Here is a 17,473-nt window from a genome sequence, read left to right as displayed (position 1 = left end):
GAGCTGGTTGAGAACTTCAAGTTTCTTGGTGTCCACATCACCAACAAACTATCATGGTCCAAACACACCGAGACAGTTGTGAAGAGGGCACGACAAAACCTATTCCCCCTCAGGAGACTGAAAATATACTTGTCATGGTTCCTCAGATCCTCAAAAAGTTCTACAGCTGCACCATTGAGAGCATCCTGACTGGTTGCATCACCGCTTGATATGGCAACTGCTCAGCATCTGACCACAAGGCGCTACAGAGGGTAGTGCGTACGGCTCAGTACATCACTGGGGCCAAGCTTCCTACCATCCAGGACCTTTATACCAGGCAGTGTCAGAGGAAGGCCCTACAAATTGCCAAAGACTCCAGCCACCCTAGTCATAGACTGTTCTCTCTGCTACCGCACGGAAAGCGGTACCGGAGCGCCAAGTCTAGGTCCATGAGGCTTCTAAACAGCTTCTACTCCCAAGCCATAAGACTCCTGAACAGCTAATAAAATGGCTACCCAGACTGTTTGCATTGACCAAAACCTATTTTTAAATTATGCTGCTACTTGCTGTTTATTATCTATGCATAGTTGCTTTACCCCTACCTACATGTACATATTACCTCAATTACCTCGACTAACTTGTACCCCCACACATTGACTCTATACCGGTACCCCCTGTATACATAGCCTCGTTATTGTTATTTTATTGTGTTATTATTATTTTTATTTTTTACATTAGTTTATTTAGTAAATATTTTCTTAACTCATATTTTTCTTAAAACTGTATTGTTGGTTAATTAAGGGCTTGTAAGTAAGCATTTCACGGTAAGGTTTACACCTGTTGTATTCGGTGCATTTGACAAATACAATTTGATTTGAATGATTCCAGAAGAGCATCGTACAGTGTCTAGGAATATTATCCTCTGCAATGTGAGTCATGCCTGGAGATCCATCAAGAAATTGATGACATTTTCAATAAAATGACTGAACTACTTCACGAGATGTAATATCTCCTTGATGTAACAAGGTTCATTCACTGTGACTCACTCAACCAGGTTCTCTAAGTCCTCAAGTTCCCAAAATCCCTATCATAAGTTGATGGATGTGTGATGGGTTTCTGGATGAGAGACATGACTAGCCATCAATAACCTCCTCAGCGGAAGACACAAGGCGTCAATGAAATAGCAGCCAAGGAGCTTTATGAGGCAAACAAGCCAGACACTTAATTTAACTAAAACTACCGTACATAAATACAGCAGCCATTACACTGACGCAGGCATTGAGTCATGATTTCCGGATGCAACAGACAGGCCAGGGTCGTGTGGTTTGACCTCGGTGATGGATGTTCAATCAGCTCCACATTGTTGCCGATGCTCAGACCTGGAGCCAAGACTGAAGAGCTCATCTCCGGTCATGGTGCACTTTATAGGGACAGAATCAATTCACTTCTCAGACTCTTACCCCTGTCCAAAATTCTCCCTCTACATTCTTAAGGAACTCATTCATATAAAAGTAAAGGACTGAAAGTGCCAAGAACATCTGACTGTCCTCTCCCGTAAATAATAGGTGATTGACAACTTCCTCACTCTGCTGGCTTTGTATCTGTCACGTTGATGAAGGGCCTCTGGCCCCAGATCTGTCAGCCCAAACTGGTCTCATAGTATTTCGTATTATTCTGTATGTACAGAAGAGACTCTCCATTTATTATGATATGTTAGGTTTCGTATGGTATGTATTAATTTGTGGATGTCCATCACCCATTTCGTATGGTATGTTACAAATGACAATTCCTATTATAGGTTACAAATTAACAAAACGTACAATATCATATGAATTTGCGAAACGTACACTATGTTACAAATTTGCAAAATGTACACTATGTTACAAATTTGCTAAACATATAATATGTTATGAATTCTATCTAGGTGGCTAGTTGGCTAACGTTAGCTAGCTGGCTAATGTTAGCTAGGCTAGGGGTTACGGTAGGGTTAGGGTTAGCTAAAAGGGTTAAGGTTAGGGAAAGGTTAGCTAAAAGGGTTAGGGTTAGGGGAAGGGTTAGCTAATATGCTAAGTAGTTACAAAGTAGCTAAAAAGTAGTAAGTAGTTGAAAAGTTGCTAAAATGCTGAAGTTGTCCGTGATGAGATTTGAACTCGCAACCTTTGGGTTAATAGACAGTTGCGTTATACACCTACCCATCCACCCCGACCAAACTTCATACTTTCTTTTTTGCCTTATGTAACCATCTGTCTTATGTAACCATACCAAACATAACATATACTAGTTGAGTGTCCCTGATTTACATTTACTATCTTACGTCTAGTCTATGAGACCAGGCTGGTCAGCCACTACAACATCCCTCTTGCAAAGGACAGTGGTCCATTGACGAAATCGAAGGTGGCTACCTATTGATTGAGAGCACCGGGGGCTGAGCCCCCGTCTCCTCCTTCCATGTCAGACAGGATAAAAGTATGGTTGGGATGGACCAAAGGCAGTAGATCCTTTGGGCAGGTTGAGAACCAGCTGATACTTGAACACTTCTTTGGGACAGTTGCTTCATTGTCATGGACAAGACTGTCTCTGTGAACTACTGGCTGGGACTGGTAGCCTTCCTGCTCCTACAAGGGGTAGTCAGTGTGGAGGGCAGAAGCATCTTCAACCCTGGTGAGTCTGCTGGCTTGGTGAATGTTCTATCTTGTTGCACGTACTAGCTGGCATATTTGAGGCATAGACTACCTGACGATGTCGGAGGATGCAACCTTGGGCTCCTTTCCATCACTGGCTTGCATGCACTGTTAGTTGTTTCTACTTTTTGTCAAAATGTAGCCGTGAGAAAGATCTCCTGGTGAATAATTAGGGCAAATTGCACACAAGATGTGTGAAACAGGTAGTTTCAATAGTTGTTACATTTGACAAGCCATTCATCATGCATATATGAATAATTTAATTATTGACGAGCTCAGAAAATACATTGTCATGCAGAACATTATTCAATAGTTCAGAATTATATGTAAAGAGGATGAATATGTTACTGGTATTATGCGGCAAGCAAATAAAATGTTTTGCTTGCCAATTCAATTGTTCTTCTAACAATACTCTGAATACTACATTTGTGGAGTTTTAAGTGAATATTGTGTAATTCTAGATACATTTTCAAGTTGTTTATTGTAATCACAGATGTATTGTCATTTCCCACATATTCAGGAAACCATGTTTATCAGCCAAGGGAAGGCACAGATGGCCAGAACAAGATTCTAGCATTTCTACTACATAAAAGCTTAGAACCTGTTGAAAGAAATGACGCTTTAGGTAAGGCATTTACAGTATAGCAGCACACAAATACCACCAACAGTCTCAATGTTGATGATGTATAATACTACACATGGATTGACCGAGTGTTTCTTGGGTTTGCCTTCTGTCATGATGTTATACGATTTTCTTCTCTGCAGGTTTACATTTGGACAACAAACTAGCAGAGTTGGAGGAGGTAAGTCATTCATGCGTTTTTGTTACGTACAGTAAAATATTAGATGTGCAGTCATACCAGTATTTATTTTGCTTAGCAGATAAAATCATTCTTAGGCATGGTTTATGAGACGAATAGATGAACATAGTAATCTTTGACTGAGGTACTTTGTACATTCTCTGGAGAATTATCTGGATGTCATCTTTGTATGATTCACCAGCAAAAGGCACCTTCCATAGAAACAGACACAGTGTTCCTTTGACCGCCTGTAACCAGTGTTCTTTACTTACAGCTAGAGGCTTTGAAGGAGGGCTTGGAGCTGGAGAGGGAGCTCTCATCCAATGTATTAGCAGAGGACAAGTCCATACCGAGGAAAAGGGGTGAGTGTACTTTTCATATTGATGATTGTTGGTGATGGCAATCATTTTCAAGTCACAACATATTTTATTTACTGTAGTGGACTTAGTTTTAAAACAAAATGATAAACCTCCATCTAATAGTGCAAGAGAGACTGAACAGTGTTTTTCTCTGTGTCCACAGATTGTTTCTGGAAGTACTGTGTATGACAGCCTAAGGGAGAGAAACTCTACTGAGTCCTGCTGCATCGCCCTAACCCTCCAAAGCCTTAAGACTCAACACGCTCACAGACATCAACACAACTCCCCATTACCATCACCAACTGTTGAAATGTTGTAACATAACTAATGCACTCATCGCACATTGTACTGCTGAAGTCGTCATGACTCGGGCATACTGGTATGACTAGGGCGTACTAGCATTTCTCTAAGACGGAGAGTGTTGTTGTCCTAACCAAAGATCTGCTGGTAAAGGCCTTGGTCCATAAAGTTTCCACACCCAGAGGAACCGCCCTCTTCTCAAAACGTTGACTTTGTCTTCCCCTACTGGTAAATGGGGGCAGTGGTGCAATTCATTTTACTTTCCATAGTCAAATATTATAGAATATTGCTTTTTGAATGTGTTACTGTTTCCTACATTGAATAAATAATATATTATCATGCTAACCTTTGTCTTGGCTACGTGTGTAATTGGTATTTCAGGAAGAGAGACTGATGGAAGCTGAGTCATAGGTCGGGTCAGCTTCACTGATAATTCTATCCTATCTGAATCATACACAGAGATAGATCGTAGAGGATGGAGGCCTCTGGGAAACCAGTCAGTCTGTGCCATCAGCTACACTGTCAGAAAATAACAATGGATTATCAGAGAGAAACTGGTGACTTGTGGCCTTGAAGCAACACTGACTCAAAAAAAAGAGCTGACAACAGGATGGGCTGAACTATTCATCACTGATGGCCTAGTCAAAACAAAAACAAAAACCGCAGACAAACAGCTAAGCTTGCAGCCTCACACAAATGCACGCAAGCAGACCCAAAATAAGAAAGGGGGGTTTCAGTGGAAAAAAAGAGAAAACCCACTACAATGTTACAATTAGACTAGTCTTCTGAAATTGTGAATGGAGCCAATTAAAGAGGAAGTTCAGTATTAAAAGTAGTCTATTGGCCAGGAGAAACAAATAATTTGTTTGGTTTTCTTTAAATAGACAAATTTCAACTAACTTAAATCACCGGTAGCTAACACTCAGGGAAGTGATCGGTGCAATCGAACGATCCCTTCCACGTGGCTTCGCAGCTAATTCCGTCATGCTGTCCTTCAAAGTCAACCTCCCTCCCCAGGTCTTCAACACCCTGGTCAGCCTGGAGCAGCTCCATCTGGACGCCAACAGTCTAGTCCTTTGATCCGTACTGCTTGAGGTTTGGCAGAGCCTGATCGAGCTGGAGGTCAGCAACAACGCCATCGCTCACCTAGCTTCCGAATTCTTCCTCAACCTGGGGAGGAACTGTCTGCAGCAATTGCCCCCCCCCCCCCCCCCCACCTTGTTCTACTCGCTGACGCGGCTGCAGTTCCTCATGCTCTACTACAACAAGCTAGAGGCAGGAGCCTTCGATGAGTTGGCCAATCTGGACCTCACACTGCACAACAACCAGATTGCCCACATCCCATCCGAGGTGTTCGTGATAGTGATTGGACGGATGTGATATGTGGTAATCTGTACCATCCACTGCTCACTACTCCATGAAGAGTTTAAGTGTTATGTTACCACATCCTCAATCAGCTGAACCACCCACTCTTTGACTGAATTCATCCATGTTTTTACTATGGTTGAAGCATCAGCTCCTAGGGAGACAGACACTGTATCCGAGGCTCCATCAATCCAACAAACAGAAGCTCCTACAGAGAGTGTCAGAATCACCACAAGAGTGTTTAGGGGCAGTCCAATCACCACAAGAGTGTTTAGGGGCAGTCCAATCACCACACTGACCACCGACATTCTTGACGACGACCACACATTCAAGCCTCTGAGCTCTGAATCTCTCCCAGTCCGACGGGGCATACGCTAGGATATGGCCCTCCATATCCTGCTGGTGGCCACAGGCGTGGTCCTGATTTTGGCTGCCGTGTATGGGATGTACCGTCTCAACCAGGCAATGAAAGCCCTAGGAGCTCAACCAGGCAATGAAAGCCCTAAGTCAATGTCGGCAACCTTCCGTCCCTGCTCTGGATCGAGCGGGGCTTCTCCATCTGTCGGAGGCCTGCACCATCCTGTGAAGTGTGGGAGTGGGCGGATCTCCTTGTCCTTCTCGCCAGCCGTGATTTTTGGCAGCTCCATGGTAAGAAATGCGACTGTTCCTGGTGCAAAAACAATGTCATATCCCGGAGCTCGAGTAAATGACATTACTAAGCTGCTCCCGAATGTACTACGTCAAGACATGGACATCGATTCTATCGTAGTCCATGTGGGTTTTAATGACATTATGAAGTGCAGATCTGAACAGTTGAAACTGAATTAAAAAGAGCTGACTGACTCTCTGCTAGACACTAATAAAAGACCCATCATATCTGGCCCTGTGCCCTCTCTGAACCGTGGCATTGAACGCTTTAGCAGGATTCTTTCTCTTCACAACTGGCTGCGTGATTACTGCAGCTCAATGGGTGTAACTTTTGTTGACAATTTCAATACCTTTTGGAAACAAACCACGTTTTATAAGGAGGATGGGATCCACCCAAATAATTTGGGTTCCTGGATCTTTTCACAGCATTATAAGGCTGCGTTGAGACAATGACTTATCAATGACCCAAGCCCAGCTCAGTTAATCCCTATCATTGTGTCACTGAGTCATCATCACGCTTTAGCAAATGTACATTATACCAGGGGCATTGGTAGACACAATGTAAGTAACCTAATATATGTCCCTCTAACTGTCCTGAATGCCTCTGCTAATAAGATCAACTATTGTATGAAGCAATCATGTGTCTATGAACCAGATTTATGATGTTAGCACTGAGGCGGTGTGCCCTTGTAGAAAGTCCACTGTGTGTAGCTCACCCTGCACTAACATAAATAATGAATGAGAATATCTACTTCTGTTAAGGTTCCCAGTAAAGCAATGAAAACAAGCAAGCATCCCAGAAAAGTGCTCAAAATTGCCCACGTTAACATATGTAGCTTACGAAACAAGGTTCATGAAATTAATAACTTACTAGTAACAGATGACAGTCATATTCTGACTATCTCTGAAACTCAATTTGATGATATAGTGGTAGCAATACAAGGCAATACAAGTTTATAACATTTACAGAAAAAACTGAAATGCCAGTGTTGGAGGTGTTGCTGTTTATATATAGAACCACATTCCTGTAAAGATTAGAGAGGATCTCATGTTAAATACTGTTGAAGTAATATGTCTACAGGTTCATCTGCCTCACCTAAAGCCCATTTCTGTGGGATGCTGCCATAGACCACCAAGTACTAACATTCAGCATCTGTTAACATGTGTGAAATGCTTAATAATGTATGTGATATCAACAGAGAGGTATATTTTCTGGGTGATTAAAATATTGACTGGCTTTCATCAAGCTGCCCACTCAAGAAAAAGCTTCAAACTGTAACCAGTACCTGCAACCTGGTTCAGGTTAACAGTCAACCTACCAGGGTAGTTACAAACAGCACAGGAATGAAATCATCAACATGTATTGATCACATCTTTACTAATGCTGCAGAAATGGGCTTGAAAGCAGTATCCACATCCATCGGATGTAGTGATCACAATACAGTAGCCATATCTAGGAAAACCTAAGTTCCAAAGGCTGGGCCTAATATAGTGTATAAGAGGTCATACAATAAGTTTTGTAGTGATTCCTATGTTGTTGATGCAAAGAATATTTGTTGGTCCGTGGTGTGTACTGAGGGGCAAACAGACGTTGTACTTGACACATTTATGAAATTGCTTATCCCAGTTACTAATAAGCATGTACCCATTAAGAAAATGACTGTAAAATCTATTAAATTCCCGTGGACTGATGAGGAATTGAAAAAATTGTAAGGAATGGCAATAAGTCTGACTGCACATCCGATTGGCAAACATACTGCAAATTGAGAGATCATGTGACTAAACTGAATAAAAATAATAAGTAACTACACTATGAAACAAAGATAAATGACATAAAAAAATGATAGTAAAAAGCTTTGGAGCACCTTCAATGAAATTAAAAAAGGCAAACTCAGCTCCATCATTCATTGAATCAGATGGCTCATTCACTACAAAACAGACTGATATTGCCAAATACTTTTACAGATTTTTAGGCATGACATACTAGCAACAAACGCTGACACTACACATCCAAGTATATCTGACCAAATTATGAAAGACAAGAATTGTCATTTTGAATTCCGTAAAGTGAGTGTGGAAGAGGCCCATTTTTGTTGTTGTCTATCAACAATGACAAGGCTCCAGGGTCTGACAAATTGGATGTAAAATTACTGAGGATAATAGCAGATGATATAGCCACTCCTATTTGCCACATCTTCAATTTAAGCCTACTAGAAAGTGTGCAACTTCCGGCCTGGAGGGAAGCAAAAGTCATTGCGCTACCTAAGAATAGTAAAGCCTCCTTTATGGGCTCAAATAGCTGATCAATCAGCCTGTTACCAACCCTTAGTAAAGTTTAGGAAAAAATGGTGTTTGAGCAGATAGAATGCTATTTTACAAGAAACAAATTCAGCATGCTTATAGGGAAGGACATTCATCAAGGACTTACGCAAGTAACTGATGATTGGCTAAGAGAAATTGATGACAAGAAGATTGTGGGGGCTGTTTTGTTAGACTTCAGTGCAGCTTTTTACATTATCGATCATAGTCTGCTGCTGGAAAAACACATGTGTTATGGCTTTACACTGCCTACTATATTGTGGATAAAGAGTTACCTCTCTAACAGAATAGAGGGTGTTCTTTAATGGAAGCCTCTCCATCATAATATAATCAAGAATTCCCCAGGGCAGCTGTCTAGGCCCCTTACTTTTTTCAATCTTTACTAATGACACGCCACTGGCTGTGAGTAAAGCCAGTGTGTCTATGTATGCAGATGACTCAACACTATACACGTCAGCTACTACATCAACTGAAATGACTGCAACACTTAAAAAAGAGCTGCAGTTAGTTTCAGAATGGGTGGCAAGGAATAAGTTAGTCCTAAATATTTTGAAAACTAAAAGCATTGTATTTGGGACAAATCATTCACTAAACTCTAAACCTCAACTAAATCTTGTAATAAATAATGTGGAATTTGAGCAAGTTGATGTGACTAAACTGCTTGGAGTAACCCTGGATTGTAAACTGTCATGGTCAAAACAGTCTGTCCATAATAAAGCGTTACTCTACCTTTTTAACAGCACTATCCACCAGAGCAGGTCCTACAGGACCTAGTTTTGTCGCACCTGGACTACGGTGCAGTCATGTGGTCAGGTGCCACAAAGAGACACTTCGGGAAATTGCATTTGGCTCAGAACAGGGATGTATATTTGGCCCTTGGATGTACACAAAGAGCAAACACTAATAAAATGCATGTCAATCTCTCCTGGCTCAAATTAGAGGAGAGATTGACTTCATCACCACTTGTATTTGTGAGAGGTGTTGACATGTTGAAAGCACCGAGCTGTCTGTTTAAACGACTATCACTCAGCTCAGACACCCATGCATACCCCACAAGACATGTCACCAGAGGTCTCTTCACAGTCCCCATGTCCAGAACAGTACTACATAGAGCCTTGACTACATGGAACTCTATTCCACATCAGGTAACTGATGCAAGCAGTAGCATGTGTCTCCCGGGTGGCGCAGTGGTCTAGGGCGCTGCATCGCAGTGCTAGCTGCGCCACCAGAGTCTCTGGGTTCGCGCCCAGGCTGGGCTGGGTTCGCACCCAGGCTCTGTCGCAGCCGGCCGCAACCGGGAGATCCGTGGGGCGACGCACAATTGGCATAGCGTCGTCCGGGTTAGGGAGGGTTTGGCCGGTAGGGAGGGTTTGGCCGGTAGGGATATCCTTGTCTCAGTATGTAAAAATGTAATAAAATGTATGCACTCTACTGTAAGTCGCTCTGGATAAGAGCGTCTGCTAAATTACTAAAATGTAAATGTAAAATGTAGAATCCGATAAAAAAAAACAGAGAAAAATACACCTTCTCGAACAGCGGAGACTGTGAAGCAACACAAACATAGGCACAGACACATGCAAACACACATGATAACATACGCATTATACACACACATACACATGGATTTTGTGTTGTAGATATGTGGTAGTGGAGTATGGGCCTGAGGGCACACACTTAGTGTTTTGTGAATTCTGTAATGAATGTATTGTAATGTTTAACATTTTTTATAACTGCCTTAATTTTGCCTTGGCAGCAGCTAATGGGGATCCATAATGAATACAAATACTCACAAACACGAAACGCTCCATAATATCAGAGAGGAAGCAGAAAGACCACAATAAACTGTAGCCTCTTAGCAAAGGCTGTCACGTTCTGACTGTTATTTTCCTTTGTTTTGTCTTTATTTAGTATGGTCAGGGCGTGAGTTGGGGTGGGCAGTCTATGTTATTTGTTTCTATGTTTAGGTTTGTTCATTTAGCCTGATATGGTTCTCAATCAGAGGCAGGTGTTTTGCATTGTCTCTGATTGGGAGCCATATTTAGGTTGCCTGTTTTCACTGTTGGTTTGTGGGTGTTTGTCTTCCGTGTCAGTGTTTGTTACCACACGGGACTGTTTCGGTTAGTTCTTTTGTTATTTTGTATTGTGTCTTGTTTTCGTGGATTATATTAAAACATGGAAACTTACCACTCTGCGTATTGGTCCTCCGATCCTTCTCGCCTCTCCTCGTCAGATGAGGAGGAAGAGATAGACAGCCGTTACTAAGGCGTAGATTATGTGTCGCTTGTTTTGATACTGCGTTTCACTTGAGTCATTAAAAGCAGAATATTGTGGTGAAATGGTTCAGACAAGATCTCAGCTCCTGCCAGTGGTATGACCTTTGAACTACAGACTCAAATAATGGTTATCTTGAGGGGCCAGAGCCTTACAGATTTAGACTAACTATTTTTTTTTAAATTATTGTGAAAATAACTGATTTCAGCAGTATTGATGACTACACAGACTTAGCAAAATATGTCTCACTGTCACGATCGTCGTCCTCCTCATCTGAGGAGGAGTAGTAAGAAGGATCGGAGGACCAAAATGCAGCGTGATGATTATCCATTTTAATTAGAAAACTTGAAAACAAAGAACAAAACAATAAACGGACAAACGAACGAAAACGCAACAGTCCCGTATGGTGACATACAACAAGACACAGGAACAGGAACAATCACCCACAACCCACAATACAAAACAGGCTACCTAAATATGGTTCCCAATCAGAGACAACGACTAACACCTGCCTCTGATTGAGAACCATATCAGGCCAAACACATAGAAATAGACAAACTAGACATACAACATAGAATGCCCACTCAGATCACACCCTGACCAAACAAAACATAGAAACATACAAAGCAAACTATGGTCAGGGCGTGACACTCACTTATGTTGGGTGAACCATGTTTCCCCCAAGCAGTTGGAAAAATTGCCTGCTACAGTATAAGCTAAGCAACCTTTTATTAATCCTAGCAATTTGCAATTCTTTATCACAGGATAAAGTCAAAACAAATACTTCAAATCATGGCCATATAGGGAAACTTAGTCAGCTGTACAACTGAATGCATTCAACTGAATTGCGTCTCCCGCATTTAACCCAACCCCTCTGAATCATAGAGGTGCGGCGGTCTCCCTTAACTGACATCCACAGCACCCGGGGAACAGTATATTAAGTGCCTTGCTCAGGGGCAATGACAGATTTTTACCTTGTCAGCTTGGGGATTCGATGCAGCATGCCTTTCGGTTACTGTCCCAAAGCTCTAACCACTAGGCTATGGTGACCATATGCACACTTTCAGCGATACAAAGATAGGCTACATCTAAAAAGTGGGGAAGAAAGTGATCATGGCTTATTAGGTAGACAGAAATGTTCCAGTTAATAGAGGTCATACTGTTTTATTGTCATAAGACAATCTTATTCCTGCCTCTCCCACTGCTGGCCTTCTAGGCAGAGTTCCTCTGTCCAGTGTCTGTGTTCTTTTGCCCATCTTTTATTTTTATTGGCCAGTCTGAGATATGGCTTTTACTTTACAACTCTGCCTGGAAGGCCAGCATCCCGGAGTCGCCTCTTCACTGTTGACGTTGAGACTGGTGTTTTGTGGGTACTATTTAATGAAGCTGCCAGTTGAGGACTTGTGAGGCGTCTGTTTCTCAATCTAGACACTCTAATGTACTTGTCCTCTTGCTCAGGTGTGCACCGGGGCCTCCCACTCCTCTTTATATTCTGGTTAGAGACAGTTTGCACTGTTCTGTGTAGGGAGTAGTACACAGCGTTGTTCGAGATCTTCAGTTTATTTGCAATTTCTCGCATGGAATAGCCTTCATTTCTCATAACAAGAATAGACTGACAAGTTTCAGAAGAAAGTTATTTGTTTCTGGCCATTTTGAGCCTGTAGTCGAACCCACAACTGCTGATGCTCCAGATACTCAACTAGTCTAAAGAAGGCCGGTTTTATTGCTTCTTTAATCAGAACAACCGTTTTCAGCTGTGCTAACATAATTGCAAAAGGGTTTGCTAATGATCAATTATTCTTTTAAAATGATAAACTTGGATTAGTTAACACAACGTGCCATTGGAACACAGGAGTGATGGTTGCTGATAATGGGTCTCTGTAAGCCTATTTAGATATTCCATAAAAAATCTGCCGTTTCCAGATACAATAGTCATTTACAACATTAACAATGTCTACACTTTATTTCTGACCAATTTGATGTTATTATAAATGGACAATATTTTAAAATGTTCTTTCAAATAAAAGGACATTTCTAAGTGACCTCAAACTTTTGAACGGTAGTGTATATGATGACAGTATTGCTGGACAACCTCCTTTACCATCCTAAAAACAGGAAGCTGGCGTACATTTCTCAAAATATTTCATATTGTAGTAACAAATTATCGTTTGGAAATGTTCCTTCCAATGTTCCTTCCAAAAATAGAGCCAGTAATTTCAGAAACCACCATAACAAACAAAACCACAATGATGGGGACATAGTTAGCATTCTCTATGAGTGGTTTGAGGTGTTGGTCTAACTGAAAGGGACAGAAAGTTATACTGATGGTATATTATTCTTCAGTTATATAAACAGCATCAATATGAAACATTGCATAAGGGATTCATTTATCACCATGTACAAAATTGCCTTTTCTTCAATACAATTGCTTTATCCCATTAAAATTGTGTTTGCAGATTTAAGAACTATAAGTACCTTGACCGTTCATAGTACTAGGATTTAAGTCCCTGAAAGGTTTATAAAATCTGAAAGGGCACAAATTTTAAATACTTTGTATTTAATTGCATAAATTCCTTGCCTGACGACTCAAACTCAATTCCTCCGCTGCTCTATCATTCGTTACATACTTCAGTCTGAGACTGCCCTCATTGAAGTCATTTGTGGTGACTTCAAAATGAGGGGTGTTGTACAAAATAAAGTAATCAGCTATTGAATCATCTCTAACCAATCAGAGTATCAAAGCAAATGCCGAATTTTCAAACTGCCACTTTACCCAAGTGTGTTCTGGCTCTAGTCCAACCCATCGGTTTCTGGGACAAATCAGAATGGCTAGAATGTTTTTCCTTTCTCGAAATCGTTGGTTAGGTACTCAGATCCAGACTCATTGCGGAGCAGACACTATCGTCCGTGGGCGTGGCGTAGAGTTTGGCCGGAGCAAGGAGTTTGGGAAGCCAGGCAAATAAATTCCCTGACAAAATAAAACAAACAGAGAACAAAAGAGAATGAATTGCTGAAAAGCACCAAGTTCATCACTATGGCGACTGGTGATTAAGCGTTTCCAGTACGTTTAGCTCACATAATAGTGGGAAGAGATCACACTATTCACACCACTGACGCACATTCTAATAGCTCACATCAAACACGGGATCTGAGGGGAACAGAGTGAGAGTATGTACAGGAAGTAGCAACACTGTTTTTACCCATAACCGTAAGTCATGAGAACTATGCTATAAAAACAGCCGTTATAGGGTTAGAGTTTGAATCGTCAGAATATTTTCAGTAAATAGGAAGTCATTGTAAACTGGCCAATCCAAACATTTCAATTCACGAAAGAGAATTCCAAAGAAATCAACTGAGCACACTGTTAAAAGGAAGTGCTTTGTAAAACTTCCAAACTAATGGCAACTGAGCTGCCATCACCTTAAAGGAGACCAAACCTTAACTTTTCTGGAGTATTGAAACACATGGTTGCGAGGGTATAGGGACAGATTTAATGTGTCCTGAAACATGACATGGTGTGTTGTAACACCACATAATCAAGAGTTGTGCAACACCTTGCCAGAGACTGGGAGCACTAACCCGGAAAAGGTTGAAAAACGCTGTTATGGTGTATCGAGTCCTGTGTAGTGCAGAATTGGATCCCTTCTCTTTTGATGCTGTTTCCTCGTACGAAAGCTCCTAAATACCATGATGATGTTTTGAATCTTGTCTACTGCAGAAATAGGTCCTGTAATTGGAAGACCCTGCTCTTACTGTATATTCCTTGTTCTATATGGTGTGTTTACGTACTCCTAATCGGTCATTCCAAAAGGTCAAATGTACAGTATTATGCTCAAACAAAGGACATGAGAAAAGATAAGTTAGTCGGTAACATTTTACTGTAGGTGTCCTTTCCCTTTCCATTATAACAGCTATGCTGATTGGCTGAAAGCCATGGTATATCAGACCCTAAACCACGGGTATGACAACATTTATTTTTACTGCTCTAATTACATTGGTAACCAGTTTATAATAGCAATAAAGCACCTCAGGGGTTTGTGGTATATTGCCAATATACTACGGCTAAGGGCTGTTCTTGGGCACGACGCAACGCCATATACCACACCTAATCAGGCCTTATTGCTTAATTATAACATGTTTCATAAGCTATCATAGTTTGAAATAGTAACGGCATAAGATGTTATAAAACTAGTTATAATGGGTGTTATAGATGACTATTCATCCTGTTGTCATATGTTCTAATGTCAACTGCTAATAACAACTGTTATTACACAGTCTGCATGACAACCTATGCCAAATGTTATTACATGTGGCATACTGTAAGTGTCTACCGACCAGATGTTATAACAGGGTGTTATATAATATATCAAACTCTTTGCCACATTATTACATTTAATGGAATGATGGGTGTCATAACCATGTCATATGTCATTCTAGAGTGTGCACAGGCATCTTAAGAAAAGTTACATTAATTTGTTATAAAATAGTTATGTGCTTAATACCACAGAGTTGACAGTATCACAAAACCATTCAGGATCTCCAAGAATCATAGGCAAATGACAATGAGAAAAACTGCTCTGGGGCAAAACAGGATTTGTGACAGCTGTGAAAAAATGAAGATGTGCAGGCTACAGTAACAATGACAGCTGTATTATTAAAAAAAATGGATAGTTAGTCAGGTAGCGAATTTACTAAGTAATTTCAACATGTAGCACTCCGGAAACAGGGTTGGAGAGCCTTGCTCTACACAGTCCAAACAAAGTGTTTTGTTTGACAGTAATTTGACAGTATTACCATTAGCTAGCTAGAACCATTCATTCACCCGTAGGGCAAAGACATGAGGCACCAGCAGCCCCACTGTGCCCCCTTTGAAGCATAGCTAGCTAACTAGGTAGAGCAAGTGCTAGCTACAGGAGGACTTCCGGATTATAAAGCTGACTTTGTAGCACATCACACAATACATTCTCTTTCACATACACTTTAAACGCAATTTCATTTTTTATCTTAATACACATTGATTCATTCAATCTAACTAACATTATGTTATCCATTTTTTTTTTGCTGTGGTTTGCCATGGGCCTTGGTGACAGGCAGAGAGAGCTAGCTGGGGCTTGCACATAGTAGCAGTGTTTGTTAGTGAGACTAGATTTGCGAAACAGCGCCCCTCTGTCTCTCTATGTGTAGGCCATATATATATCTGTTGATTTCTGATCAAAAAGAATATGGCATTGTTGCCGCCCCCTTAGCATTGAATGCAAGGGTAGCCAGCTAGCATTTGGCCTCCCTTGATAAAAAAAAGTATAAAATAATAATCAATCAGCGTTGAGCTAAACTAAGTGACCTCAACTGTGAATTGGTTTTGGCTTCACTCCAATCACATCACATTGAGAGCAATAAATCATTGACAGAAACAACTTGAATTGTTGCATGTGGTTGTGTTGTTGTCCTTCAGTGGCTAGCTAGCTCAAATTGTCCCTTTCCTAAATTAGCCATGTATGGAGATGGGGATTTGAACTTGTGGTTTTACTTAATTCTCCGTACTGGTCAACGATTATAACAGCGATTCTGATCCAACCAGAAATTCATACATTGTGCCCATGGCCTAAGAGGAAGGAAGTTAAATATATATATATATATATAAAGTATTCAATTCTCAGTGTCTTTAAAAAAATGTTTTATCAAATTATTGAGGGAAAATCATCAATCAATATTTATGTTATAAACAAATTTCAATTAAAAACGATTTGATTGTATGAGAGACAGTCTGGCAGAACATTATTTTTGTGTTTTGATGCTGTCTTTTACATGGTCTGAAACCGGCATTCAGAGGAAGAAGGTGATACGTGTTCATATTATTTATTCGAAACTGAACACTAAACTGAACACTAAATACAAAATAACAAAAGGAATAACCGAAACAGTTCTGACAGGTGATACAAACACTAAACAGAAAATAACTACCCACCACTACCAGTGGGAAAATAGGCTACCTAAGTCTGGTTCTCAATCAGAGACAACAATAGACAGCTGCCTCTGATTGGGAACCATACCAGGCCAAAACATAGAAATACAAAATCTAGACATACAAACATAGAATGCCCACCCACATCACACCCTGACCAAACAAAAAATAGAAACATACAAAGCCATCTACGGTCAGGGCGTGACAGTTTCAGAGTACTTCAATTCTATTTTGAAATACATTCGGTGTATCCAGTGGTGGAAAAAGTACCCAATTGTCATACTTGAGTAGAAGTATAGATACCTTAATAGAAAGTTACTCAAGTAAAAGTTAAAGTCACCCTGTAAAAATCTTAAAGTATTTGGTTTTAAATATACTTAAGTATCAAGGGTAAATATAATTGCTAAAATATACTTAAGTATCAAAAGTAAAAGTATAAATCACTTCAAATTCCTTATATCAAGCAAAGCAAACGGTACCATTTTCTTGTTTTAAAAATGTACGGATAGCCAGGGGTACACTCCAACACTCAGATATTATTTACAAAAGATGCATTTGTGTTTAATGAGTCCGCCAGACCATAGACAGTAGGGATGACCGTGTATTCCCTTTATAAGTGCGTACATTTCTAAATGTTCCTGTTTTGCTAAGCATTCAAAATGTAACAAGTACTTTGGGTTGTCAGGGAAAATGTATGGTTCTATGTCTTTGTTGTAAATGTTTTGCAGCCAAACTGGTGGCAGTTGGTAAAAAGACAATAGTTGGAAGAGTTGCGGAGTTCATTGAAAA

General features: G+C 40.6%; 1 protein-coding gene across 1 annotated transcript; it reads left to right on the top strand.

Annotated features, from left to right (window-relative positions):
• Nucleotides 1-2,328: 2,328 nt before the first annotated feature.
• LOC139539254 (urotensin-2B-like) lies at nucleotides 2,329-4,464 on the top strand. Its single transcript, XM_071342118.1, has 5 exons — nucleotides 2,329-2,640; nucleotides 3,181-3,285; nucleotides 3,426-3,463; nucleotides 3,735-3,822; nucleotides 3,983-4,464. Exons 1-5 carry the CDS (start codon nucleotides 2,541-2,543, stop codon nucleotides 4,006-4,008), a joined length of 357 nt encoding a protein of 118 aa, XP_071198219.1. The 5' UTR covers nucleotides 2,329-2,540; the 3' UTR covers nucleotides 4,009-4,464.
• Nucleotides 4,465-17,473: the final 13,009 nt, after the last annotated feature.

This window comes from Salvelinus alpinus, chromosome 15 (genome assembly GCF_045679555.1).
Source record: "Salvelinus alpinus chromosome 15, SLU_Salpinus.1, whole genome shotgun sequence".
Classification (NCBI taxonomy): Eukaryota; Metazoa; Chordata; class Actinopteri; order Salmoniformes; family Salmonidae; genus Salvelinus; species Salvelinus alpinus.
This window is presented reverse-complemented; position numbering and strand designations above follow the sequence as displayed.